Source organism: Pempheris klunzingeri, chromosome 8 (assembly GCF_042242105.1).
Source record: "Pempheris klunzingeri isolate RE-2024b chromosome 8, fPemKlu1.hap1, whole genome shotgun sequence".
In the NCBI taxonomy this organism is placed as follows: Eukaryota; Metazoa; Chordata; class Actinopteri; order Acropomatiformes; family Pempheridae; genus Pempheris; species Pempheris klunzingeri.
Window position 1 is genome coordinate 11,647,945 of NC_092019.1, and position 27,308 is coordinate 11,675,252.

Consider the following 27,308-nt stretch of genomic DNA (forward strand, 5'->3'; position numbering starts at 1 on the left):
TGCTTCCATTTGTCTTCCTCTCCAATTTTTCCCGCTTCTTCCTGGTTTGAGAAACAAGAGTAGGATATCGCCAACCTTTGGGGAATCCGTTTGTTCTGGTTTTTTGTTATTTCTCAGAGGAACAAGGAGTGGCCTCTCCTTCAGTAGACTGTAATTCTCTTTCCTGCCTCCTAAACCTCACATATGAGAAGTGCTACTGGCACTAAGGGAGATCTTTCTATCATTGGAGAAATGAATCCCAGGGAAGAGTAATCATTGTTCCCATCCTGGAGTTCCTTATTATCACTAGTGGTCATCCTTTAGGCATTCATACAACAGACACAGGTCATGTTGTTTTAAAATCAATATTATTTAAACTTATTTACCATTATGCCATAGTCTGAGTGAATACGACAATCGAACATCGAAATATGATGTAGATGTGTAATATCTAGTAGTTCCAGTCAAGCTGTCTGTTCACTGTTCCAAAATAATGCGCTAGCTATACAAAATGAGTATCAACAGCAACAGGGATGCACTCAAAGTCTCCGTTTAAGTCCAACTAATTTCTAACTGTGAGTGCAGTCCTTTAGTGTCTTGTTCTCTGGACACCACAGGACAGCAAATGTAACACGCAAGCTGCAGGAAGTGCATGGCTCCTCCAAACTTAATTTTACACTATATCACAGAAATGCTACCATTTGTTTCTGAAAATCTTGATATGGATTTGGGAATTTGAGAAAATAATTGGTTAGCCAGCTAGTCTTGTTGGTAAGCATAGTGTCAAATTATATTTACTGTTTGTAAAGCAGACAGGCTTGGCCCCAGACACCTCAGAGAGAGCTTTTCTACTACCATAACTGCTCTGGACGGCATTAATCTGGCCTCCAGCTCCACTGTGAGGAATCTGGGAGTCTTATTTGATCAGGATTTGTCCTTCAACTCCCATATTAAACAAATTTCTAGAACTGCCTTTTTCCATCTACGTAATATTGCCAAAATCAGGCCCATCATATCCACTGATGATGCAGAAAAATTGGTCCATGCATTTGTCACTTCTAGGTTGGACTATTGTAACTCATTATTATCAGGCTGCCCCAATAAGTCCTTAAAGACTCTCCAGCTGGTCCAGAACGCTGCTGCTCGTGTTCTGACGAGAACTAAAAGAAGAGACCACATTTCTCCTGTACTGGCTTCTCTTCATTGGCTTCCAGTAAAATCTAGAATAGAGTTTAAAATCCTTCTCCTCACCTACAAGGTTCTTAAGGGTCAGGCTCCATCATATCTTAAAGAGCTTATAGTACCGTACTACCCCACTAGAGCACTGCGCTCCCAGAATGCAGGCCTACTGGTGGCTCCCAGAGTCTCCAAAAGTAGTGCAGGAGGCAGAGCCTTCAGCTATCAGGCTCCTCTCCTGTGGAACCTCCTTCCAGTTTGGGTTCGGGGGGCAGACACCCTCTCTACATTTAAGAGTAGACTAAAAACCTTCCTTTTTGATAAGGCTTATATTTAAGGGCTGGCTCAGGCCTTAGACCAGCCCCTAGTTATGCTGCTATAGGCTCAGACTGCTGGGGGACTTCTATGTTGCACTGAGCTCCTCTATTCTCTATCCTCCTCTTCCTCTCCATCGTTATGTCTCATGTCAGTCAAATGTCTGCCTCTAACTTGCTACCTTCCCTGGAGCCTTTCTGTGCTTTCTCATCTCTCAGGTTCCTGTTGATCCTGTGGATCCTGGTCCTGGCCCTGCTGATGTGGTTCTCTGGTTCCTGTGGGTCCTGGTCCTGGTCCCGCTGATGTGGTTCTCTGGTTCCTGTGAATCCTGGTCCTGGTTCTGCTGATGTGGTTCCCTGGTTCCTATGGATCCTGGTCCTGGTCCCGCTGATGTGGTTCTCCACCAGCCAATGGATGTGCGTCTGTCCAAGGCTACAGCCTGTCCGTCCTTGGGAGCTGGATCTCTCCTTCATTGTGGTGCTCCCGGAGGTTTCTCGAGTTTTTCCTTCCCGAAGAAGGAGGGTCATAAAGGGCAGGTGATGCCTCGGACTGATCCACCGGACTGATCCATTGGCCTCATCGACTGCTGGACTCCTTATTAGATTGTTTGTTCTCTTACACTTGTTTATTTCAGTGAACTTTGTAAAGCACTGTGAGACAACTCTGTTGTGATATTGGGCAATACATATAAATTGAATTGAACTATTGAAGTCAGATCTAAGCTTTGTCCAATTTACTGGAGTAGTGAACAAAACAATAACAATTGGTGATGATTGTTCCAGGTATTAGGCAAGCACTCAGGTGTTGCCCAGGGAAACAAAGTTATGGATTGTGAAAGATATTTTGATTGCAAAGCACAGGAAAATATAAATGAATGGTCTTCTTTGTGAAGTGACCATGGTATAAGTGGGATAATGCTCTCCACAGAGGAGGGTTCTCAGCCTCCTGTCATTAAACTCGTCATAAGTCTTGATAATGGACACCTCATCAGGCATTATCCCTTACATCACTCAAGTAGTAATGTGGTTGTCTGTCTAAAAAAGGCAAAAAAAGACGACACCAATCGATCTCCAAGACTGATTCTGTGGTTTGCAACCACCATGACAATTTCTTGATGCAAAGGCGGTTCTCATCAGGTTAGTTGCTGTCAAAATTACTTTCCAAAGAGTAATCAGTGGATTAGATTGAGCAGTGATCCGTCTTTTCCTCAAGCCATCTCGTTTCCCTTCTCCTCCACTATCCAAAGTTCCCTCAAGGGAATCTCAAGGCTGGAATCAGTGGGGTTCCTAATCCCATGGCCTCTAAATGGTTACTGGGTGCTGCCTACATGTGGGTCACCTTGTAGGATCACCAAAACACACACACACACACACACACACAGTTTCCATGGCTTTGAATTTGTCCTAAGTCCTACAAATAGACCCATGAGTCTAGGCAGTCAAGTGTAACCATTTAGAGGCCAGGAGATTAGAGTGATCCCAAGCTGTGTGTGTGTGTGTGTGTGTGTGTGAGTGAGAGAGTGTGTGTTATATTTTACAGAGATAGGAGTAGGCCGAACCGCATTATCATTTTAACAGTTTTGCTCTGTTAAAGCCACTCATACATAATTTAAAAAATATTAGTTCTATACATTGACAACGGAAACTATTACAGTTCCAGTCCCACACAAAGTTAGAAAACAAGCAGTGAGCTATTCTGACAAAGTATAGTAAGTAAGAAATTGAAACACTTCCCATACAAGGAACAGCACCTGTTTTGCAAAATGACAAATTTAATATTCAAAACTATTTAACCCTCATGCCTCTGGACTAATATTTACATATCCATATCTACATATTAACAGCCTGTCTACCTGTCAAATGGCTGTTCAGAGAGTATTATATTTAATATATTAAATTCAAATGTAGATGCTGTGTTTAAAATATTAAATATCTAAATTTTCGCAGATCTGCTCTCACAACTATGTCACTTGATTTATGTCTATTGCTGCCAGCGACTGTTCCTCAAACCACTTCCCTCTTGTCTCTTCACCTTACTGAGCCTTTCAGCATTCCACAGTTCTTCCATCTATCCATCTTTCTGTTTCCACATTTTCTGCACATTTGCCAGAGTCCAGTTCATTTTCCCTGGCAGCATACTGCCCTCCCTGTTCGCCTCCCTTTTTCCGACCGTGGTTTTGGCTGATTTTGGCTTCAAGTGCATCTGTCTCTGTCGGCTGTGCCCTTCATCCCAGCACCCTCCTCTCTTCCCCGCTGTCTCTTCCTCTCGTCTTTCCTTACATCACTTTCCTCTCTCAATCAGCAAAGTGGGACTGTCTGGCACACACAGTGGCGACATAGTAGAAAGGAGCGAGCATAGAGAGTCTCTCACATGCAGATGCACACCAGGTGATATGTCTAATCTTGCAGAATGACAGCTGTCAAAAACTCAACTCTCTCACACACTTTGCCTGAACAATATCAATTACCATCACGTCTGCAACTGTGTGTGAGAAGAGCAAATGTGTGTATGTGAGCTGGCAGTGTGTGCTTGCGTGTGTGTGTGTATATGTGAGAGGTGGAGTCAGAGAGAACATTGTAAGTTTTCATTGGCTATAACATTGCGCCGTGTAATGTTGCGTAGCACACAGTAAGCCAATCAGAAGATCCCCACACACTCCGATTTATGAATGAGACGGCATGTATGCAAGGTACACACACACTCAGAGTGAGAATACTCTACAGTGATGTAATACAATCACACAGAGCAGAAGCGCTTGTAACACGAATGCAGTATGAGCTGAATCACATCAGTTCAACAACGTTTCAGCCTAAATTTCCAAATATTGTTAATTACAAATTTCATTTAAAAAAATTATTTGATTGACTGCAAATGTCACATACCCATTATGCCAGTAAAATGCAACTTCAATTCTATATTATATATGTTTATTCTTTCAGTATACATGTATGCTGTGGTTGCTGATGTTTTTTTCCTGCCATACGGAACTGAGCGTTTCAAATGAAGCGTTTTTCAAATGAAACAAAATGCATTTAGTGATAAAAGTATAACATGATTCCTGTAATCCATCTATCTTTGTTTAAAAGCCAATGATGCATTTCATATTAATCATAATTTCAAAGCATTTCATTGCCTAAAAGGCACAGTACATTGTACGCAACATGTCTGGAATTTTCTTTCCTTAGCAACTCCTGTAATACCTGCTGATCAATAAGGTGCTTGAATCATTTTGTCAAAACAGCTCACACCCTCTCTCATATCCTCCAACCGTCTGTGTCTAAACCAGGAACTGAGAGCGACTGATTTGGCTGACATTGTGTACCAGGGAGTCACTTTGCCTAACCGGTATGTAAAATCATAACTGAAGTGCTGTGTGTGTGCGTGTGTGGCTGGCAGAGAGGAGATTGGGAGGGGAGGAGAGTAGCCAAAAACAATCAAAATATCCTGGTGTGACTTTCCATGAAGGGTGGGTGGGTGTGCGTGAAAGTGTGTGCGTGAATACGAGCATGCATGAATGATCGCGTGCGTGCACACGCCTATGTGTGAGCATACTTGCCTTTCTATGAAGTCACTATTTGGCACATTGCTCCTCTGCTCAAATGTGGTTTGTATCAGTGTACTATTATGGGTAAACAGTGCCCTCTTTGGATGTACAGAGGAACAGCAACTGAGGACGAATAGCCAGGTTGAATAACAGGCAGCAGAACTAGAGTGGAGACAATGAAAGCAGAGCAGAGACACAGGTTGTTGTCTCACCGAAGTAAAGCAGATCACTAAAAAACTCAAGGAAGAATTAAGACATTGTCTTTTCAGATTGTTCAGAATTACAATAAACTGTGACTCTATGAATTCAAACATCTGATGTGAAAAAATACTCGTCTTAGATATTTAGACAAAAAGACTGCATGTCCGTGTAAAGATGCTCTCCAGCTGAAGAACAAGGAGTGGTCCCTTTCATCCAAACAAAGTCAACCAGTGTTTTTAACCTAGAGCTATTTTATATTAAACCTTAAAATCGACAAGGCTTTTGTTTTGTAAAAGTCCACATGATATCTTACAGTGTGACATTATTTTGACTTCAGGTTAATTACAAAGCTGGCTCCATCCTATTAACATAATGATCACATGAGATCATGTGTAACCTTCAACAGCTGAAAGTTACAACTTTTAAAACTATGAATGAGAATACAGAGTGGGTTTTTTTCAGAAGGATGACCTCATCCTGATATTGCAGAGATGTATTCTTTCAACAAAAGGGTCTTCCCATGAGCCAAGGCTGCCACCTAGAGGCCAATATAAGAACTGCTACTACGCCTCACACCAGGTGATGTCATAGTTTAAGAAAGAAAGAAAGAAAGATAGAGTTGGCGGGGGTGAAAGAGGCACATGGGAGGACAGGGGGTGTGAAAGAGAGAAAACAGGCAGGAAAGATGAGAGGGAGAGGGAGAAGGTGATGTCATGTTTTTAGAGCAGTCGAAGCTCTGCCTTTGTCCACACTCTTCCAGTAAACTCTGCAGATCACATCACGACAGGCGCTACAGGAGGCATCAGTCTTATATTAGTATGATATCATCCTTTTCAACAGCTTTTTTGGAGAAATATATGATATTCTGACACCCAAAATGATAATGTTCAACCTGCTCGAGGTCCTCATGTTCAGTCTGGCCCAAGACTAGACACTACACCCTTCTGGAGCTCAATTGCGTCCTTGTCATTCCAGACTATTCCACTCTCTACAATGCGCTCCCAGCAATTTCATGCCATTCTAGACAAGTGCGGTGTATTCCATACAATACCATTCAAAACAATCACCAACTGTCCTGAGTGTAATCTCCCCTGATTCTGGCCATGACAGGTAATTTCTCCTTCCACCAATTGCAGAGTGAAAAAGGATGTGCGAAGATACTCGCACTCAAAGATGGAGAGAGGGGAAAAAACGTGATGCAAGAGGGAAAGGACAGAATGAGAGAGAGAGAGGGAAGCAAACAAAGAGAAAAAGACAGATAAAAAGCAGAGAAGAGGGAGACAGAAACCAAACAAATCCTTTAGCTATAGCAGTAAGACGCTGACCTTTAAAGTACTTTGTTGAGAAGGGAGTGAGAGAGAGAAAGAGACAGCAAGGCTGAAGGTATTATGACGCTTCATCTGTGAAGGATCAAGGCTTCTCTGAGCTAGGGTAAAAAAAAAAATCAGATTAATTGATGTGGTAAATAACAGAGGGCTGCTCTTTTGCTAAGCGATTACCTGCAGGACACATGCAGACACAAAAACGTGTGCTTGCGAAGGCACTTGACTGATAAACATTTATACACCTATGCATAAATCTTTGTCAGCAGCAACCATGTTGTTATTTCTGTGCTATGCTCACAACGTCAATACAACCTGGTGTGAAGAAACACACACATACACACACACACAGATAGTTAAGAGACTGCAGCACCTCATCAGAGCAGTGTCAGTCACAGAAGAAGCTAATCCTGGTGTCAGTAAGGTAAACACACACCAGGTAGACAAGTATCAATGTCCCAAGAAAACATGAAACACGATCACACCCTCTTGCAAATGGATGTATTCATGCAAATTATATGCAAAGGCAACCTGAAAGCACATTAAAACAACTTAAGTAGTACAACCCATTTCTTTTGACCCTTTTATAGTTTTTCAGTGTTAGGTGTCTCTGTCTCGGTCATACATACACCAACAGATGTGTCTAATCATCAAAAATGACAGCTGTCAAAGTTGATAAAATAGAATACACAATTTGTTGTCAATTTCATATTGAATTGTCTGTATTGTAAACTACTGGTGAGAGCAGTGACATTTTTCATGAACACAGCATTCATAACAGTTTGGGAGTACTTCTGTTGAGCTGAAACCTAATAACATTAAACTGCTGTAATATTTGTTGGAACCAGGATCCCTGTGTGGTCATGGAACCACTTTTAGGAGAGAGAAGAAGACAGAAACTAACCTCATCCAGAGAGCTGAAGAATTCCTTGCCTTTAACCTTTTTACCTTAGAGTTTATTACATTACACCATCTAAAAATAAATGCATCTATATCTGCTGAGGAAAACTTTACTTGTACTTTTTTCATATTCCCACAAGACATATCTGTCTCTGAGAATCTGATTAAAAGGTTTTCACTACGCTCACTTCCTGCAACACAACTGCCAACGTTCCACTAAATTACAAGTCCAAATAGATCTAAGGTAAGACAATTATCACACTAAATGTCAAGCCTTAGTACATGCTTTCACACAGGAAATGATTTTGTGTCAAGAGGGAGGGTGAGAGAAAAAGTGGAGACTCAGGGTGAGAAAGAGAGACAGGCTGCACCTGAGACGAGCTTAAGGGAGAGAAAAACTGTTAAAAACAAAGGTGGGAAAGCTAGTGGTACTAGCTAGAACTACTAGATGAGGGGGAAACCATCGTCCTGTGTTCATGAGTAAATTGTGTGTGTGAGTGTTTATTTGTGAGTGAGTGAGAACATCTGCATTTTTGAAGTGTGTGATTAATGTCCTTCTAAGGCTTTGGAGACCCCATGGTGAGAGAAATGCCTAAAGGGGTTAATATTAACTTTCTTCTTCTGCCTGCGCCTGCACCCCCCCCCCCCAAGAAGACTCTTTTAGTTCCTAAATAATGGTCCCTTCCTTGAGCACCTAGTTGGCTACACTCTTCCTTCATGTTCCATTACATCACATAAACCCCAGTGATGAAAACTGCATGCATACTGGTTTTGCAATCAAATGAAATAAAACAAAAAAAACTTTCCTTTCAAGTTGGGGACATATTCCACTCGATCCATTGGCAAACCTTCACATTAACCATTTTTTAATCAAATACATTTGCTTGGTTGAGTTTGCTGAGGGCAGTAAACAACATGTGAACCTCAATTCAAGGCAAAACAGTCTCCCTCTGGAATAAGACACAAGGCTCAGCTTCCTCACAGAGCAACACTGCCCCCTTGTGTTCAAATACTAATAATGACATCAGTTCCACATACACTTCTACAATTTCAGGTGTCCATTTATTTACTTATCTTCAATCTTCTAACTTACCCATCTACCTGTTATCTTAGTAATATTCTATTAGTAGTAGTCTATTAGTAGTCCATTGCTGTTTGTATAATATTATATACTGGCCTCAGTCAATAGATATAACAATGCAATAAAATAATTTCAAAATAATCTCTTACCAGTCATCTTGTATCCACTAGCAGCTAGCTGTCCAGCCATGTACTCTCCATCTGAGTTGTTATGACTACAGCCCCACGTTTTCATCCAGATTTTTTGGGTGCCAGGGATCAAACTAGAAATGAACACCATCGAAATATGATTTTGTTAGAGGATGTGTGGAAATTATCAAAATAATATATAAATCTAGTGCCATTTCATAAATACACCCTAAAGCCTCCATCGAAACATCAACTGATATGGACTTGTCCACTTCAGCCTTTGTTTATTGCCCAAGTTAAGTGAGACAGACTGCAGTGCTTTAGTGCTTTAACACCTAACCTGTTAATTTAGGCTGGTGGCAAAGCAGTCACTCAAAGTCCCCATGATGGCAGTATTGTGTCATGATATGATATATGATGTATATCTGATATGATATGGCATGTCCCATTCCCATTTTCACCTGTCCATCATTATTCATGGAATGTGACATCCAGTAGCAAACAATGGGCACAACCAATCAATTTATTCTTCATGAGGCATTTGTGTCAAAGCAAATTAAATATCAACAAGAGGAAGTGAAGTGCTCTATGATTTGCTGACTGTCGACAGAATGTGTTTTTTCCCCAGATGTGAATTTTTCCTGCATCATCAGGATGACCATCGCCACTAGGTCTGAAGTTATTGGTCCTCCTTTTTCAAATAAAATAATCATGTCATAAAACAATGTCATGTACAACAAGCTGGATATGGCATTATTATTTGCGTGATACTTAAATTGTTCTCACTCCTCATTTTTAATTTACCCGAGATTTTTTTCCACATTTTGTTCAGTGTTAATGAGAACATTAATGATATATTTGATGAACGTGAAAGCATGAAATTACTGGTTTCAAATAGTTAATTCTCTAACTACTAGAAGACTTGCTGGGAATGTAGAATTGTGTTATCCATCATCAGCCTAAAACATGTTGTATACAGAAGTAATACAACAATAATTTCACATCCTGACCTGTAACCACTAAATCAAACATTTGACATACCTGTCAGCTTGAAGCTCCTCCTGGCTCAGAAGCTCTTTTTTCTTTCTGGACCTCGGTATGATACTCTTTCTAGCCGACTGTCTCTCATGAGGAGTGGGGTCGCTAGAAGACACCATGTCCTCAATGTCTTCAATTAGAGAGTCACAGGCGGACGGCATGATGGTCTGAAAACCAGATAGCGTCTTGGTCAGCACAGAATTACCTCTAGAAACTGTCTCTCACACAGATGAGACCTGCGAGTAGTAAACCAGAAGTACCAAAAACTGATGTTGAAGATGAATTTTGACAATTTGTCCCCGCTTTTGCCTGAAGCACAATAATGAGATAAAACAAAAGGAAAAATTAAGTCTAGGTCTTAAGTACATTGACTGTCACTCAGCAAATTATAGCAAAACAATGTGCAATACGGTAAAATGATAAGACAGGGCCATTAAATTGCTGAAAGCTTGGCTTGACACAAACAGCATGTGATTTGAACAGCCAAGATATTTTATATCATCAACTTCATCTAGAAGAGTGAGATTTTTGGATAAAGCTTTTCAGTAAAAGTTGTTAATAGTAGTGATGTCAGGATAATTTAGTGAGGAAAGACAAATGAAATCTAAATGTTTCCTACCTTGTCTGTAGAAAAATGCATTAACCTAAATGATCAGTCAGTGAATATGACATCGTGGTGCTGATTAGAGAGGAGCACCTGTGCCTACTGACACACCTGAGTTAATTGGGAGAAACAGAGAAAGTTTCACTTCTTCATAGAAATAGATTAAGGCCACCTGGTCAACTTGTAAAGAAACTTTCAGCTCATCTTTTCAGCTGGTGCTTTCTCAGTCTTCCAGCATCCCTCGCTGTCCCCACAGTGTATGGATGCATTGTTGTTATTCATTATTTATATTTTAAAAAATGTGCCACAGAAATAGGCTATCGAGCTACATGGGTGGCAGTAAATAAATTGCTGATAAGCAGCCAAGTAAGCAGGTCAAGCAACCCTGCCGCTGAAACCTACATTTAAGTAGTTGCCTAGACTTAAATTAACATTGTGTGAAGTTAAAATGACTGAAAACCAAGGCTAATTCCTTACTAGTTTTGCTATATATTCCATAAAATATAAACATGGCTTTCTAACTAGTGTCCCCATAGACACTGTTGCTGACATTGCATAAATAGCTCCATAATTACAGTTAACACCTGCGTTAATTATACAGCTGACCAGCGTATCAAATAAAAGCTGACGTTGACTGCGTTAAAGTTTCACTAACCTACCAAACCGATGCAGCGCTTCCTTAGTTTCACTGCACACGCACGCTAGGTGATAAACATTAAAGCTAACTGATATAAATGAGAAACACCAGTGAAATGTCTAATTAGACAGTTAAACAGCAACATTTGGTTATTTTTTGATCGTTTAACATGGGAATGCTAGCTACTAGCTTGGTTAGCCTCATTAGTTAGCTACTACCCACGTGCCTCTTATTTTGGACTGGCAGACCCTTTGAGATATTGTATAAATACCTTACCTGGTTTGCAATGTGGTTGTTAGCTCAAATAAATACGGTTTCCGAGGGAAGAGTGTTTTAGAAATGGTAAAAAACTAGTATATGCACCTTCAAAACATCTGTCACGACTCTCATGCCGCCATACTTGTGCGTATTTACGGTAGGCAAGGAGGGACAAACCAGACGCGTACGTATTTAACACTGGAGTGAACTTTGCATCTTTTTTCATTCATTTGTGGTATTCTATTGAACTGAGTTTATTCTCTGTGCAAAGTGCAAATTAAAGACATCACACACGTGTATTTCCATATTCATATTGCCTTTATTCAAATTTTCAATTACAAACACCCAGAGTACAAAAAAAACACATCCATCCCCCCAAACAAATACAACTCAAATTCCTCATTTAACAGATGTTAAAGAAACTTATGTAACTGAATAACAAACATCAAAAATCATCACATTAGTTTACCATAAACATTCAACAGCACACTGATACTTTCACCCATGCTTTCCATTTGCAGAAAAAGGTAAAGTGATATTACAGCTCTCTTTTCTGTGATTAGTGGAAAAAGTCAGAAATATAATTTTACAGTGAATTCTTTCCTATCAAATAGCTAACTTTTCACATAACCTTTACAGAATATTTAGGAATCAGTATACTGTATTTGGTAACAGCTTAAGAATAGCCAGAGGGAAATTGCAAGAAAAACAATGCTGTTTCAATCTTGACTACAGTTAACACTGCATTTAGCCTAATTATATTAGGCACTATTATGTTAGGTCAAATCACACATCTGTGTCACACATTGGAAATGATGGAGCTGTAATTTCCACCATAATACATTTTCAGACTCACTGGCAAAGACACTAGCTTTAGCGGTGCATTAAAAATCTTTCACACTCCATTAGAAACCCATGGAAAGGTACAATCTTTCCAGAAATCATGTTTCCATCATGTAAAAGTGGATAAAATATTGTGACCAGATTCCGGTCGCTTGAAATAGATGGAGGAAAATATAATTACCAATGTAAATGGTCTTAGAGAACAGCATAACTGTGTGTTAGTGACCAAAATGGGGAAAACATTGAGCTGGACTTTTCTATAAATACATATAAAAGACACATATGTGAATATGTCTATTGGGAAAAAATTGGTTCTGTGAATCAGAGCATTTCTGTGCATTAAATTCAAATTTCGTTCACCAGCACTATTTAAGCAAAGTTATGCTGACAAAGAATATGCATTTCCCCCCTCAGCTGAATGAGTGAAGTTCCTGTTAACATTTGGATTTTGATTTGCGAAGTCGAAATGCTGTTTCAACTTCAGTGCACTCCATCAAAGTGAAATTGGCAGAAAAGCAAAAAAGAGACCATGACAACGACTCTCACATCATTCCAAAAATAAAACGGACACACAGTGTCACAGAAGCAAAGCCCCCTACACACTTCAGCAGAGGACACAAGTCACTGATCCTGGTTCAGTGGTGTATAGAGACACAGCAATGTCTCCTAATGATCAGTAAAAGGGCAGATAGGCTAACTGTGAGTGATGACTGCATGCATGCATTATTAAATGTGAACTACTTTTGGGGTCTTAGAGGTGCTCTGCATTTTACAAAAAAAAACACAACAAAACAACTAGATAATATATGGAAAATAAAAAAAATACATATTGCAATAATTTTGTCCGCTTTTCCATCCATCAAATGTGCACCCCAATAATCAAATTCAAATTGCATGAGACCGGTTTAAGAGCAAAGGCCTATCAATTTTATCAGGGTATGAGTGGAATCTCACACACATCAAAAGAGAAAAGATGCAATGTAATATCTAACATCACATCAAAATAACACAAGGGTAACTTCTATGACAAAAGAGAATTCAAAGATCCATACACACTATGGTATTTACCTCTATGCCCTATTACTATTGTCCAACATTAGGTGGGAGGTAGCCTACAGTACCTTGTGCGCTGAAAAGTTTAGAAAACTGTACATCAATTTACACATGGCAGGCTTACTCTTCAGCAACCTTCATCTTTGACATTACTCACACATGCTACACACACAGTTACTCAAGCGCACATCAATCGGGAAAAAGTTAACACTAACAGCAGCAATTCACCTGCAGCTGCAGGTTTCTCTAGTTTAAAAGCCAGGGTTTCAGACAAGATGTTTGCATTCTGTTATTATCAGGGATGTAATCAAGAGGAAGCTATTAGAAGTGAACAGCAATGGTCTTCCAAAGGCTTTTAGAGAAATAAATCACATCCCTACACCACTCAGTTCCCCATGTCCTTCGAGCTGGCTTTTCTTGATTTACCACTGAATATTCAGTGGCCCTAAACAACATGACAGTGTCACCAGGACTAGTACCAACATGGCTTGCTTGCACTGATTTTGCTCCAATTACAAAACAGATCTATTTGTCTTTTTTCCTTTTTTTTCCATTTTTTTTTTTTTAAATATCCTGGAGAAAATAAGCCCTTTATTACATGCTGAAGCCTAAATCTGTGGCGATCTGGCCCCTTGTTGCTCAGGTGATATCATTAGTTATTTCTACAGTATTAAAATCCATTAAAATTCAAAACTTATTAAACCTAAAAAGACTAATACGCACCTGCCCTGTCTCCTACACTGCTTTCAGTACACACTGCATAGGCAGTGTGCATCAACAAGTGGCTCAAAGTCAAATTTTTCTAATTAGCTCAAACCACTGTATAATTTCACAGCACAGAGTCTAGAGTGAGGAGGCATTAGGGGAAGTCTGGTTATGGCAGCTTCTGCTGAAGAAGATGATGGGGATAAGAAAAAAAAAAAGCAGCAAGACAGTAGAAGTTTGGGTCCTGAAGTCAGTATCATTAAGAGTATGAGTTAGATATCCAAGTTTGCACATTATTTGTGCCAAAGTGCCAAATTCATACAGGTACAGATATATTTGCTTAACCCTACATTACCCACGTATGATGGCTTTTTAGCTGTTAGCAAATGGGTCATGTAAGGTTAAACATCACAATCTCTCTTCCCATGTCGAATATTTTTGAATTCAATAAACTGCAAATTTATACTAAGTGTACAAATTATGAGGGTGCCCGCTTAATCAGTAGATAACAGGCTGATAAGTTTAACAGGTAATAAAGGTCCCTTATCATTTTACCTAATAAGTCCATTTAAATATGGAGGATATAGCACAAGAGAGCATATGAGAAACAAATAGGACCACACCTTTACAAGCAATAAGGCATACTGTAAATATTTTGTACACTTAAAAAAAACAACTTGTGTACACCTGTCTTCTTTTAGAGCATTTAGAGCACACACTCCTATTCTTTACATTGCCTTTTGTTTCCTTTAAAAGTGGGTCATTATGTCATGTGCACTCCAAAACAGCATACATACTTCCATGCAGCTCTCATACATCTTAATAGTGCCTAGATGTACAAAATACTCATACTCTTTATGCTAACTTTATGATAATAAGCCCAAATAGCACAATGGGTAACCTGACAAGTGTCTGAGCAGGCACAGCCTGTGTCTAACCTAAGCGTAAGACAACAACTGCAGTCATGAATGTTTTGCACCAAAATTGCCCTGTTTTCTTTTTATATTCATTTTAATTTCTAAAATTTTTCTACATTGGAACACAGAAAACGTCTAGTTAACAGTCAGCAGTACAAGTCCTCAATCACAGATCATTGGTGTTAATGAATGCAGTCATTAAGAATTCTTCAGAAACTCCTTGGGCCCCGCAGCATTTGGCATCAACACATCTTGAACTCTAGCACGTTTAGGGATGGGTTACCTGGATGAATTAGGACACCTGACAAGAGCATTACTGGGAACACACACATCAGCCTTATCCATTCCTTGCAAACACATGTATATAAGCCAATCAAATCCTCATATTTGCAGGATCCTACAAGATTTAAATGGTAAACGCAGTTTTCCTCTTCCTTCTTTTTTTTTTTTACCATATTACTGATGGCTTTGGGTGATCACATTTACACAGATTTTATGCTAAACCCAACCCTTATCGTCCATGACATGTGTTAATGCCAAGTGGTGTGGGGTGTTTTCCTTCGAGCTGCTCTGTCTTTGTTGGTTGACATAAACCTCGAGCCATACAGAGAGGTGGACATCCTCCTCCAATACATTTACAATTAACCAAACAGATGGCGAAGCCTCTCAGATGTGTCCCGATTTCCCGGCTACACTGGAGGCCTTACATAGCCTGAGACAAAGAGTAATGGATATGTCTTCACACTGACCAGACGTGTCTTTGTGTGAAATCATGCAAGACCACGTATGTCTCACACCATGAAGGAACATGGCATTTATTCCCACTGGGACTGAAAGAGCCTTCAATGTTTCCTTTCCGTCTATTTAGAATTGGCTTCCACTAACTACACAGTCAGTCACAGGCATCAAAACCCTCACCGATTCTCCGTCTCTCTCCCATGCACTTAATCTGAACCTCAATTCGCTAATGCTAGCTGCACAGGAGATCATCCAGGGCAAGAGAGGGCATTTTATCAAAGTCACAGGCATCAAACAAGTCGCTGATTCCCTGGTCATCTCCCAAACCTAAAAGGTAGTCATCTTGGTCCAGAAGAGGAGGCCCGAGGTTTAAGAAAGGCCCCAGGGATGAAGGGATCTGGTCTTCTGTCTGCTGGAGAAGACTGGTGTAAGGGGACGAGATGGGAGACAGAGTAGTGACGGAGACGGCTGAGGAAGGTGGAACCACGGAGGGGCTGGGCGAAGTAGTCATGGAGCTGGGATCTGTGAAAGAAAATGCAGTCAACCCGTTATCATATCTAAATACCCAAGGGACCTTAACCAGACTTTGAGCAGCCATGTTGACCAGCACTTTGATGTTTGGAGACCAAATCTCAAACCTGATCTGATTTCTCAGTCTAATCACAGATGGTTTGTCTTCTTTGATTGGAAATAGGTTCACATTGTCAGAATCAGGGCTTAGAACTAAAAGTTGCACAGACACAAGCAAGTTGTTCACTGAACAGAACTTGGGTTAACTGTTATTCAACCAGGATAGTTTTTTGGCACTAATGTTATTTCTTAGTAGTTCATACTAATTAAAAACAAATGCCAATAAACAAAACTGTGTGCTCAACTTTATAATAATGGCAAACTGTTCCATTGTTGAAGACAGTGATCTTAAATTTGGTACAAACCAAACTCAGCAACCACGAGCAGGTAAAATTTTCCACATGTTCAAAAGGGTTATGTTGTCCATGACCAAATAGAGTACGTCATAAACAAATCCCAATTAGTCTTAGCAGCTCTTAAATCTTAATATTAACATGACAACTGTAAGTGTGTTAAAACTAAGTCCTTGAGGACCTTGTGCTGAACATAGAAAACAGGAATGTCAATAAAGCTCCTTTATGTAAAAAAAAAAAAAAAAAAGAAATCAGACACAAACCTTGGAGGACTTTGAGGAAAGGCGAGTTTCCATTGATGTCCATGCTGCCATTTTTCACAGGACTCCGGGGGTCGTTCTCCTCGTCTGGGCACAGCAGAACTTCTATAGGACCCTTCGTGCTAGTCAGATGGATGGACAAGCTCTGGAGGGAGAAGAAAACATTCAGAGTGCAAATCAAAAGAACAGACTAGACTAGAACGCACATAACGAGACGTATGGACAAACTCCATTGAGTGATTTAAAAAAAAAAAAAAGTCAATTTTCCACATGCCCTGAACTTAAATTATATACTAGAGTCTGCACATGTAGTGATGTACTTAACAGACTGGAAACTACATGCAATACATTTCGCAGTAGACCTTGAAACAACTATGGTCATTGAAAGCACATCCCCAAGTGCTTGGGAAAATAAATCCGCAACACCAACTCTAGAAGGATCACCTAAACTGGCTGCCGCCTCCAAAGCCGGCGCGTTAACGTTAAAAGAAATAATGTTCATCTTTAACAGGTGACTGAGCTGATTAGTAGTGTACATAAGGGTAGCAAAGCACTGCAAAAGCTTTGTGAAGCTGTCATTTTGCTTCTTACACAGAGTACGAAAGAATTTGATATCACTATGAGCATACAACACCAAGATAAAGTCTGCTTAGTATAAAGACCGGAAGCGGGGAAAAGCAACTGTCTCACTTTCATGCATTCTGTCTCACCAGTCTTTCATGAGGACAACAATAACAGGTCAAGTCCGTGTGTTTTGTGTTTGTATACATACCTCATCAGGGTCTGGTACTTCTAGTTTGGTGTCTGTGGGCGCCTTGACGACAATCACAGTCTGGTCTCTGAGGTTTCCCAGCTGTTTGATGTCTTGGTACGTTACATAAGCATATGTGGAGACGAAAGGGTTAAAGAAGTAACACAATGTTGCTACTAGGGATTGTGGGTGTCCAGTAGTATTTTTGCTTGAAATGCACATCCCTAGTCACTACATGTGAAAACTTAAAATATATGCAAGCCCGAAAGCGCTCACTACATGATGACCAAGTGCCATTACAGTACCATGCATCTACACGTGCTGGTGTAGGAAGCACTTAAGTTACTTAACATTTTAGGCACTATAGCATGAAAAAAAAGATGTACTTTATGGTGCCTATGTGTAACAGATAAGATGGTTCCCATAGATGAACCATGCTCATTATTTATGGTTTCTTAAATGCCTGCCTTGAAACCACTGTAGCACATGACACCATGTGTAGGCCAGTTGACGCTGTGTTGACACCAGAGTTGGAAGATGACGCCTTACATTTCTGCCTAAGATTTGTATTCTTAAACTGACTTTGCCATTTTAAAACACTCGGCTGCTGTCAAGTTATTACCGCTACCCGGCTGAGAGCCAGGAATCACCCTAAATATGCATGTATTTTACATGGCCATCAATTTGGGGATGTTAGCCTGCAGAATTATGAGAACATGGTTACAGTTTTAACACTAAAGTAAAAGTATGGTAGGTAAGTGTCATTGTAACTTTTTTTTGACGCGTCAACCAAACAAAAGGATATTTCTGGTTGCTTGGCAACTCGCTCATGTGTCTCATATCCAGGCTGCATCTTTGGATGAGTTGCTCGAGCCTCTGCTCCTCTTCTCCCAGCGCAGAAACTTCAGCTGTCAGTCTCTGTCTCTGGCTCAGTGCCCCCTCTACCTCCAGCAGGCTACAGCCCCTGTGAGTGAGAGAAGAGTGAGGAGGGTGAAAAACAGATTTGGCACTGGCTTGGGCTCGTTGCCTGCCCCTGTAAAACTGTCTCTTTTTCATGTTTTCAAATATTTGGTGGAATAGCTTCAACAGCAAAACAGCGTGGTTTTTTTTTTGCCACTTTCAGTGGAGTTGGTTTATTTTAGTACTCAGTTGATTTCTTCCCTGTGAGCAGATGTCAGTATGATTCGTCTGGCAAAATTATTCCTACACTTCCCTTGAACCTAAATAATAAAGCGAAAGTGGCCCACAAATCAGAACACTGAAGGAGGTCAGTGTACTGAAGAGGTTTTTTCTGTCTTACAATAAGAGCAACTGAAAATATTTTGATTGTTAACATCTTTCTCACTGTCACAATATGAAATTAACACTATGGGCATCTCCAAGTTAAGTGACTGGATTGGACTGAATTGATTTGATCCAACCACAACATATTCAAGACAAGGGAAATCAACATCTATGCCTTAACTACAAGAAAAAAGGAGATGCAGTATATCCTCATAAACACAACCTAAAAAATGTTCAGAGCTCAGCAGCTTCGCTGAATGCATTAATAGACCAAAGGTGGTGAGCACAGGTGCTTAAGGCTTATTCCTAAACTGCATTTACTCTTAGAAATTACTGAACAAATGTACCAGTCAGATATCCTCATACTTTGATGTGGCAACAGTTTGCATGCAGCCACCTGCCCTCTTGTGCTCTACAGGCCAAGGAACACTCTAAAGCTGTTTATATATCAATTGCTTCATAATATTTTTGGCAAACCAACCCAAGATAGACCCACAAAGACATTAGAAGCTTCTAACTGCAAACCACTTGGGTAACTTCACACAAACACAATTCTGCTCAGCTTTTGTGACATGAACTAGTCAAATGTTTGGGATATTTGTACAGCAATTTGATCAAACTGTGATTATTTTTCACTTGTGTCTGGGGATCCAGCTTGTAGAAAGAAAAACACATAGTTGGGCAAAAGAGGCATGAGAGCGGAGGAAGGAAAGGAATGAGATACAAAATGAAACAAAAGAAAGTAGAAAGGATGGAGGAGACAGAAACAAGGAGGGACCACAATAAATGAAAGATGTTATATTACGATCAAAATGACTTCATGATGGGAAGATTTACAAAGAGTTTTAGTTCCAGGGGTAAGACAAAGCAGACTCCTGAGAAGATGAAAAGTATTTGAGTGATACAGTGAGACTGAATGACCACTTACATCCACTGAATGTTGTTCTTTGATTTCTTCTTGATGAGGTGAATGCCTTCTAGCACATTGGTGATATCATACAGGCGCCTTTTCTGTACCTGAATGTAGAGGATACATGTCTCAGTTACCCATTTAGTGGATGGTTTAAGTGTGCAAATTACCAAACACAGTGAAAAACCAATCTATATCACTAGTATCCTAAGCTTTTTCAATGCATTGGACAGATGTACTTGGTTAAAATTTCCTCTACAGCTTCTTCAGCATCACTAACAGGATTAAAGGAGGATGGAACTGAAATTACCTGCAAGGTTTCAGCAGCAAGGTTGAGATCCAAAACGCCATCAGAGGACTGCGCCAGAAGGTCCACGAACTTCTTGGTTAAAAGGCCGAGGGAGGTGTCGTACCGAGTCTTCTCCGGTGGGGACTTGGGCGCTATGGTGGAGAAAAAGTAGGAGAACGATAAGATATTTCAGCATTGTACGTGACACAAAATGTTTTGCAAGGAGAGAAAAGAGGAGAAAACACAAAAAGTCCTAGCAACAGTTTTACTTGGTATCAGGAAGCCCAAGCAAATGGTGGGTCGTCCATAATGTGAAAAAGTCAACCTGATCACAAGACCCCTATACCCCTATACCCCCCCCATATAGTACAATTTAATTAAACCCAACACATACACACTTCAATAAATCCAATTGGCTTGAAGGTCATCATAACAGTTTGTCTTCATGACAGTCACACAAAGCTGCAGATTCTAGTTTTTGGCCATTTTGGGAAACTGGTGTGAATTACATTTATAGGTTTAATAGCTGAAATGCATCTCAATATTGTTCGGGCTGAATCTGAAGTCATATACCAGGAACGGAACAACTGATGTACAGATTTTGTTTCCGTTCCAAGTTTGAATTAGATTCTGGGTCAGTAGACGATACAGAACACACATGCAGAGAGTAAACACACGGCCATCTGTGAGGCATCTTGTTGTACTGTGTGAAAACGTTGTGTCGGCAGGAATGCGTGTATGCCCAAAAAAAACCAAAGCAATTTCTTTGTGTTCTTTAATGTGTGCGCAGTCTGTATTTCAGCTCCACTCCACAATTTCAGTGAAATTCATGGGATTACAATTTAACTTGTAGTAATTGTGGTAGCAGAACAAAAACACATCTATTTCATGAGACAGGGGGGACAAGAAGATCAAAACTTGCAATAAAACATTTATTTGAAATGTTTCGCTGCTAGACTTTCATGGGGCACCATGACTCCCTTAAACAGGGAGTGGGTGCGAGTCTACACATTCCCCAAATGCAAAAGGAAGGCATAAATACCAAACAATTTACATGTGCCAGTGTCTTATACTATGTACCTTACTGAGAATGCAGTTCAGCCTTTGGGACTTTGAGCATTCATTTTAAAGTAATCTACCCATTAAATGTAAGGACTTTGGGGTACATTCTGATTGTTATTATACAGATTTTTTTCTTTTTCTGGCTCCATGTATGATATTGGAGTCACCATGTTTCCCTGCATCATCTATTTACTCATAACTTTGGCAAATGCTGGATGAAATTTGACAAATGTGTTAATGCACAGTACTAAGGTTAAGGTGAATTTGGATGCGTTGTTTAGTGAGGGGGATAAAAATAATCCGACTGCTTGTAAAAACTACTTTGGATTTTCAATGAAAAGCAATGTGAAAAGGTAAAATTATGTCAAGAGCATCACTGATACGTATATACCGAGTGTGTATATCTGCACAGAGTGGCTGCATCTGTGTAACCCTCTCAGAGGATGGCCCTCAATCCTTGGGCTGTAAAATTTTAGGTTACATATAAAAAACAGGATGGCAGACAGCTCCTTTTAGGCTTCTACTTCTTACTTCTGGGTGTCTTGAGCCGCGCCCCATTGGCGGCTGTGGCCCCTCCTCTGCCTCTTGGAGTCCTGGCTGGTTCTGACTGGTACTGGTGGTCTGAATCATCTAGCGCCAACCGCCGTTTTGCCTAAGGGGACCAAAAAGAATACTGTCAACAGCAGAAATGAGCAATTTGGTCTCATCATTTCTGAACCCACCTCACAGGAAATGCATGATGCTACATATATCATTACTTTCAGTTCAGTGTGTCTCCAGTGTGCTAAAGCAGGCATACTATTTTAAGTTAATAGAAATAAAAGTTTTAAGTAACGAGAAGTTGATATGTCAAATTACTGTATTAGGTTCCCTCCAGTCATTAAATCTGAGAGAACATTTTCCTGTACTCTTTTCCATTTCAGCTCCAAAAGGAGAGCATGCACTGAATATCTGGAGCGGAAGCAGTCAATAAGATATGGTCATAAAGTAGTTCAAGAAAACTAGATGTTTTTGTTCAAATTACAATGGATCACGGAGAAGCTGTGTCGGTTTAATGATGTGCTGCAAAGCCGGTTGTTGTGATTTATTCTTTTCTAAACTGATTAGCCAAGACAAACCCACATAGCTCAAGAGTGAGTCACGCTAGGATTGATCAACTTGCTTCACGATGCTTCCAAAAAAAAAACACACCAAAACAAGTATACTGTCAGACACCAGGCAGGCCCCATAACCGATCCAGGCACTTTAAACATTGCCAACAAGAGATCCCAACCTCCTGTCCAAGGATTTCGAAATCAAGTCGTGTTCGGTACCATATTCCCCCATGAATCCATCTCAAATAATAGCGTCCCATCTGAAAAACTGTTTGAGAGCTCATTGTCCATTTGGATAAAATGCATTATTTTAACCACCTCTGTCCACGTTCATCTTATCACACAAGTCACAGGTTGTTGATGAGTAACCTGTCACAATTTCTTCCACTGTACTCTACTTGTGTAGCTTCCCATAGATGAAGCATGCTCATTATTTATGGTTTCTTAAATGCCTGCCTTGAAACCACTGTAGCACATGACACCATGTGTAGGCCAGTTGACGCTGTGTTGACACCACCCAGGGTCATTTGTACTGCAAATGATGAATTGCTTCAACCATTTCTGGATACTTTTCCCCCCTCATCACCAGCCTAAAATGGCAGCCTGGTCACTCTGTATGGCGGCTCAGTGAATAGCCTCTTCCACCAGGGAACCCTTGGACTTCTGTGTTGGCAAGAATCCTGTTTTAGTGTCTTTGAGCAACACAACAGTGCCGGGGTGCTGGTCTACTCCGTTTCCCTCCAAACCTCTTGTATGGGATAAATCAATTAACCCTCAGAAGATTTTGTGCATATTCAAAGCAAAGTAAACCCCATCTTTAATACAATTTTCTTACTCTAACACTAGACTGAAAGAATATGCCCTCTGTTGACAGTCAAAATGTCAGCCATTTTATATCAGCAAGCAGCTCCCCCCACCCCCTGCCTGGTCATGGCTACAGCCTGAGATAGAGGCTGGTTTAGTTCATGAAAGATGAATAGCCAGGAACAAACCAACACCCTGAATGCTGCTCAAACTATTTTGTGTGGTTTGTGTAGGTTGAGAATACAGGAAACGTGCAATCAGCACTAAAGCAGCAAACTCGAGTTTCACTTTACTTGGCATGAAAGGCACCATAACGTTACACTTTATTTACAAAAGAGAGGGACAATAAAAAAAAAACACTTGTGCAGAATTAAGGTCACGGCCGACAACGAGTAATGTTGTCCTCTGTTAATCAATACTGCTGCTAGCCTTGAAAGCTAACACATTTTCCAAGCTTGATCCAAGTTGGCTTGCATGTTCAGAGACGACTGGGAGAAATATCAACCGAGTTGTTTCAAACCTGAAGTGAAGCTTTAGCTTACGTACAAGCCCGTGTCTTTGCAAGTTTTACCCACTCGTGTCTTTTTTAGAGAGCTAAAAATCAGCTAACTAAGAGCCAAGTAGCCCAACAATCCCCCTCAACCCCCAAATTAAGACACCAACAGCAGCCACTAGGCCACCGCTAACGTTACTCATCTCTTACCAATATTTCCATCTGGCTGCAAAGGGTGAAGCGGACTCAAAAGCACCATGAAGTTAGCATAGCACGCTATTAGATGAACGGTCTACGTTTCCGTACACGTAAAACTAACTTAAACTCGTCGTTTGCTTCCCTGCAGTCAACAAACCACCTAACCAGCCTACTTGGGTAACTTAGCTAGCGGTAGTTAGTTAGCCACCTCGCTAGGTTGAGTCGTGGGAATGCCCTGGCTAAGCGGCTAGCGTTAGCTGCCCGAACAACAAGCTCGGCTAGCCTAGCAAGCTAACATTTTGTCGTGTTTGTGGCTACTTGTAGCGAGCTAAATATGTTCAAACGAGCTGTATAGATGATTACCGGCGGTCTTCCCAGAGCGGGTCGTTGTCCTGCTCCGTTTGCTGCAGCTTGCTGTGGAGTTGTGTAAATGTTGTTTATCTGAGGCTCGGATAAACACACATTTGATGTCTGTGTAACGTTGCAAGGCGGTGGGGTGGTTATTATTTGGATAAACGTAGCATTGGATTGACCGGGGTTTAAACGATCCGAGAGAGTTGTTAAAATTATATTATTGTCCAGAGGAGAGCCCCCAACCCCCGCTAAAATCACTTTGTCCGGAGCCGAGGAGATCCCTCTTCTCATCTTGCCTATTCGGGGTAACCCCTTTCTTGTCTCTGTACTTTCAAGCCCGTGTGGCTGCTAATCCGCCGCAGTAGTCACAAAAATAATCAGACCGAAGTAAAGATGACAGTCTGATTGAACGACTTCGGTAAAGTATTTTTCCTTAAGAACGTGCATTTAGGCAGATGCAACGGATTAAAAAGTAGCGCAACTCTCGTTTCCCCCGTCCAGAAATGGCTTCAGGAAACGGCCTGATGAATGAAGGGATACGGTTTACGCGCTCAAGAGCCCTCCCGCGAAACTCGGATTTCCCGGGAAATTTTCAAACGGAATTTACATGCCAGACGCGATTGGCCCGTCAGAGAACAGTCCCCGCCCACAGCGCCGCCGCATCGACCAATAGCAACGCGGGATTCAGTGCGCCACGTGTTCATTGGCAGTTGTAAACAGGCGACGTCATCAGTCACGCCTTGCGTGGCCCCCGAGCGGCCGCTGAGTGGCGCAAAGTGACCGAGTGAGACACAGTGGTTAGATTAGACAATACACAACTGAACAGAAAAGACGACGACATACCGATTAAAAGTGGCCACCATTTAATAATATATAATAATAAGATATGAAATATATTCTTTATACTTCAGATTAGTTTGGTTGTATTTGATCTATTTATTATTATTATTATTATTAATAATAATAATTAATTATTACATAATTCACAGCCACTACCTGCACTTTATCACCACTCATTTCTGTTTTTGTTTCCTTACTACTGTGTGACACTTGCTGTACCCTATATGTGCAATACACATGTATTTTATGTATATTTTTATGTTTGCATTTATTTCTATATTTTGTAATATAATTTGTTTTTGCACTAATTCTGTTACTGACACTTTATTTCTGCACCTTTTCTGTCTCATCTGTTGCTGGAACAAGTAAATTTCCCCAGTGTGGGATAAATAAAGTCTCTCTTATCTCATCTTGTGTTTGTACTAACGCGCTTTAATATTTCTGTCTGTTTTAAAGTTTACAGCACGAGCTGAGATAAAAATGTTCAGCCCCTGACATAATTTAATAATTTCCCCTGACATAATGTTAATAAAGAACATCTTTATTAACTTGATTTTTGCAGGCTCTTATATGTCAGAATGACAAGATCATCCTTGGGCATCTAAGATATTTGACTGCTGTGATTGTAACAGTTGGTAAAACCAGTTGAGTGAGAATGCAACAATACTAAATACAACCTTGAAAAAAAAATCTGGCAATACACAAAATGCTTCCTCCTCTGTTTCACTCCTTAAAGACAGTATCATTTAAATTTAAATAAAAAAAATTAATGTTTGAGCGGGTTGTATTTGTGCATCCTGTGTTATGATGGTGGGTCCTTTGGGTCCCTATGTAATTCCTTACTCATTTCATAGAAAGTATGTTTTGCAAATGTATCATCATCATCATTATTATTAATATTATTATTATTAGTAGTAGTAGTAGTAGTAGTAGTAGTGCTGAATGAACTCGAAATGAACTCGACATCCAGACGCACAGCTTAGCCCTGATGGGCTTTGTGTCTAATTCAAATATATGTTTTATATTACCAGAGTAGGTCTGTAGTGACCTGGTCGAACTAAAGGGCAAAAGAGTATTTGCAAAAGAGATTTGCTTAGATTTGTCACTCTTTATCTCCACATATTCAGAGGCTCTCTGAATGATAAATAAAAACAAATAAATACAAAAGTTAGCATACAATTCACGTATTGAATTCTATAAGAAAACATCACTGGCATATAGTCTGAATCAGTGTTTCCTGGTCCTGGGCCCCACTGCCCTGCATGTCATGGATGTTTCCCTGCTCCAACACGCTTTGGAAACATCTAAAATGTGCAGAGTAGGTCTCCATTCAGTGGTGGAATGAAACTCTGCATCTATTCAAGTGTTGTATTTAAGAACAATTCTGATGTATTTCTTGAATATTTTGAATTTTGATGCTACTTTACAGTTCTGCACCACAGTTTGGATGATAGACTTTACTTTTGATGCTTAAGGACATTTGGCTAATTATACTACCATGTTTTAAATAGAGGACTTCTAATTGTAATGAGGTGTATTTTACATTGTGTTATTTCTACTGTACCTCTTCCACCACTGCTCACATTACAGGTCTGGAAACAGTATTTTTCTCAGGCCATATAACACATATAACTGTCCTCACTACAGACTCTGAGTCTCTACCAGGCTGTTATTTTGTATCTGACCTCAGCATTTAGCGGTATATGAGAGGAAAAAAGTTACTTTTGGGAATCTATTAAATGCCACATTAATTGTATATTATTAGGAAAAGCTGAATTCAGAGCTGGTGTCTCACTTTAAATGTCATCACTGAACTCACGCCATGCAAAAAGTGCTAAGTGTGTTTCCAGGGAGCCACTGATCATCCTTGACATTTGGCCATTGATTAGGACCCACAGCAATAAGCTGTCAGTCCTTTCAGAGATGACCTTCCCTCATTCCCTCTGCAGCGCACGTGCTGATTCATTAATTTTAGAATGAAAACTACCTCATATCTAAACTTTAACAAATCAGGAGATGTCTTATCATCCATTTTCATTCAGTGTGTTTCCAAACTCAATGACAATCAGGTGACCACATTTACTCTGCTTTAGCTGTACAGACACGTGACCACAGACAACAAAAGGTGCTTGCTTGTTTCTTCTTTGCTTTTCAAACATTTTCTGCTCATACTTTCTTAACAGGTTAAATGAGTGTTTGCCTGTCTCTAAAAGTGCAAAACACTCATTTTAAATTGGGGCGAGCTAAAAACACACCGATGGCAACTTGGCAACTTAGCAACTCGTGCTGCACCAAGCTTGAAATGAGAGCCTGAATAACACCGGAAGTACGGTTAAATGGCTCCCATACTTTTTTTTATTTTTTTTATTAAAATATCCTAGTTAATTGTACTGCACATTATGCTCCAAGTATTCTCTTTAAATATAATGTTCATTCACATTTCAATTTATTTGTTGAAAAAAAAAAAAAAAAACACATTACACTGCTACTTTAGAAAAGGAAGGATATGTAAGTCTGTACAACATCCCAAATTAATCAAACTCAGATTAAATGATTCTTACTTCACCTTTGGGAGGGGGGCTGTAAGAAAAGGTTTCTCCTTACAGA

At 40.2% G+C, this 27,308-nt stretch overlaps 2 protein-coding genes across 3 annotated transcripts in view; both read right to left on the reverse strand.

The window, feature by feature from the left end:
- cdkal1 (CDK5 regulatory subunit associated protein 1-like 1) overlaps positions 1-11,327 on the reverse strand; it is a 227,002-nt gene extending 215,675 nt beyond the window's left edge. Inside the window, exons 1-3 of one of the 2 annotated variants that reach the window (XM_070835216.1) lie at positions 11,202-11,327; positions 9,688-9,851; positions 8,668-8,780 (exon numbers count right to left, since the gene is read on the reverse strand). In XM_070835216.1, coding sequence (XP_070691317.1) covers positions 8,668-8,780; positions 9,688-9,845 — 271 coding nt within the window. In that variant the 5' untranslated portion in view covers positions 9,846-9,851; positions 11,202-11,327. Of the gene's footprint in view, positions 1-8,667; positions 8,781-9,687; positions 9,899-11,201 lie in introns of both variants that reach the window. The other variant, XM_070835217.1, reaches the window with a different exon arrangement.
- A 4,204-nt stretch (positions 11,328-15,531) lies between these two features.
- On the reverse strand, positions 15,532-24,234 carry LOC139205592 (transcription factor E2F3-like). The gene is made up of 8 exons (XM_070835852.1): positions 23,871-24,234; positions 21,450-21,570; positions 19,878-20,008; positions 19,586-19,674; positions 18,179-18,337; positions 17,395-17,509; positions 16,626-16,767; positions 15,532-15,961 (listed from the first exon to the last, which is right to left on the reverse strand). The coding sequence occupies exons 1-8, from the start codon at positions 24,150-24,152 to the stop codon at positions 15,672-15,674; spliced, it is 1,329 nt and encodes a 442-aa protein (XP_070691953.1). The 5' UTR covers positions 24,153-24,234; the 3' UTR covers positions 15,532-15,671.
- Positions 24,235-27,308: the final 3,074 nt, after the last annotated feature.

Bases quoted from the DNA above. Each gene is read 5' to 3' on its own strand.
- LOC139205592 (XM_070835852.1), bottom strand. From the start codon at position 24,152: ATGAGAAGAGGGATCTCCTCGGCTCCGGACAAAGTGATTTTAGCGGGG. The intron at 20,009-21,449 runs GTAAGAAGTAGA...TCTCCACCATAG, and splicing joins GCGGCTCAAGACACCCAGAA to CGCCCAAGTCCCCACCGGAG. The intron at 15,962-16,625 runs GTTTGTGTCTGA...TTTCTTTCACAG, and splicing joins TTTCCTCAAAGTCCTCCAAG to ATCCCAGCTCCATGACTACT.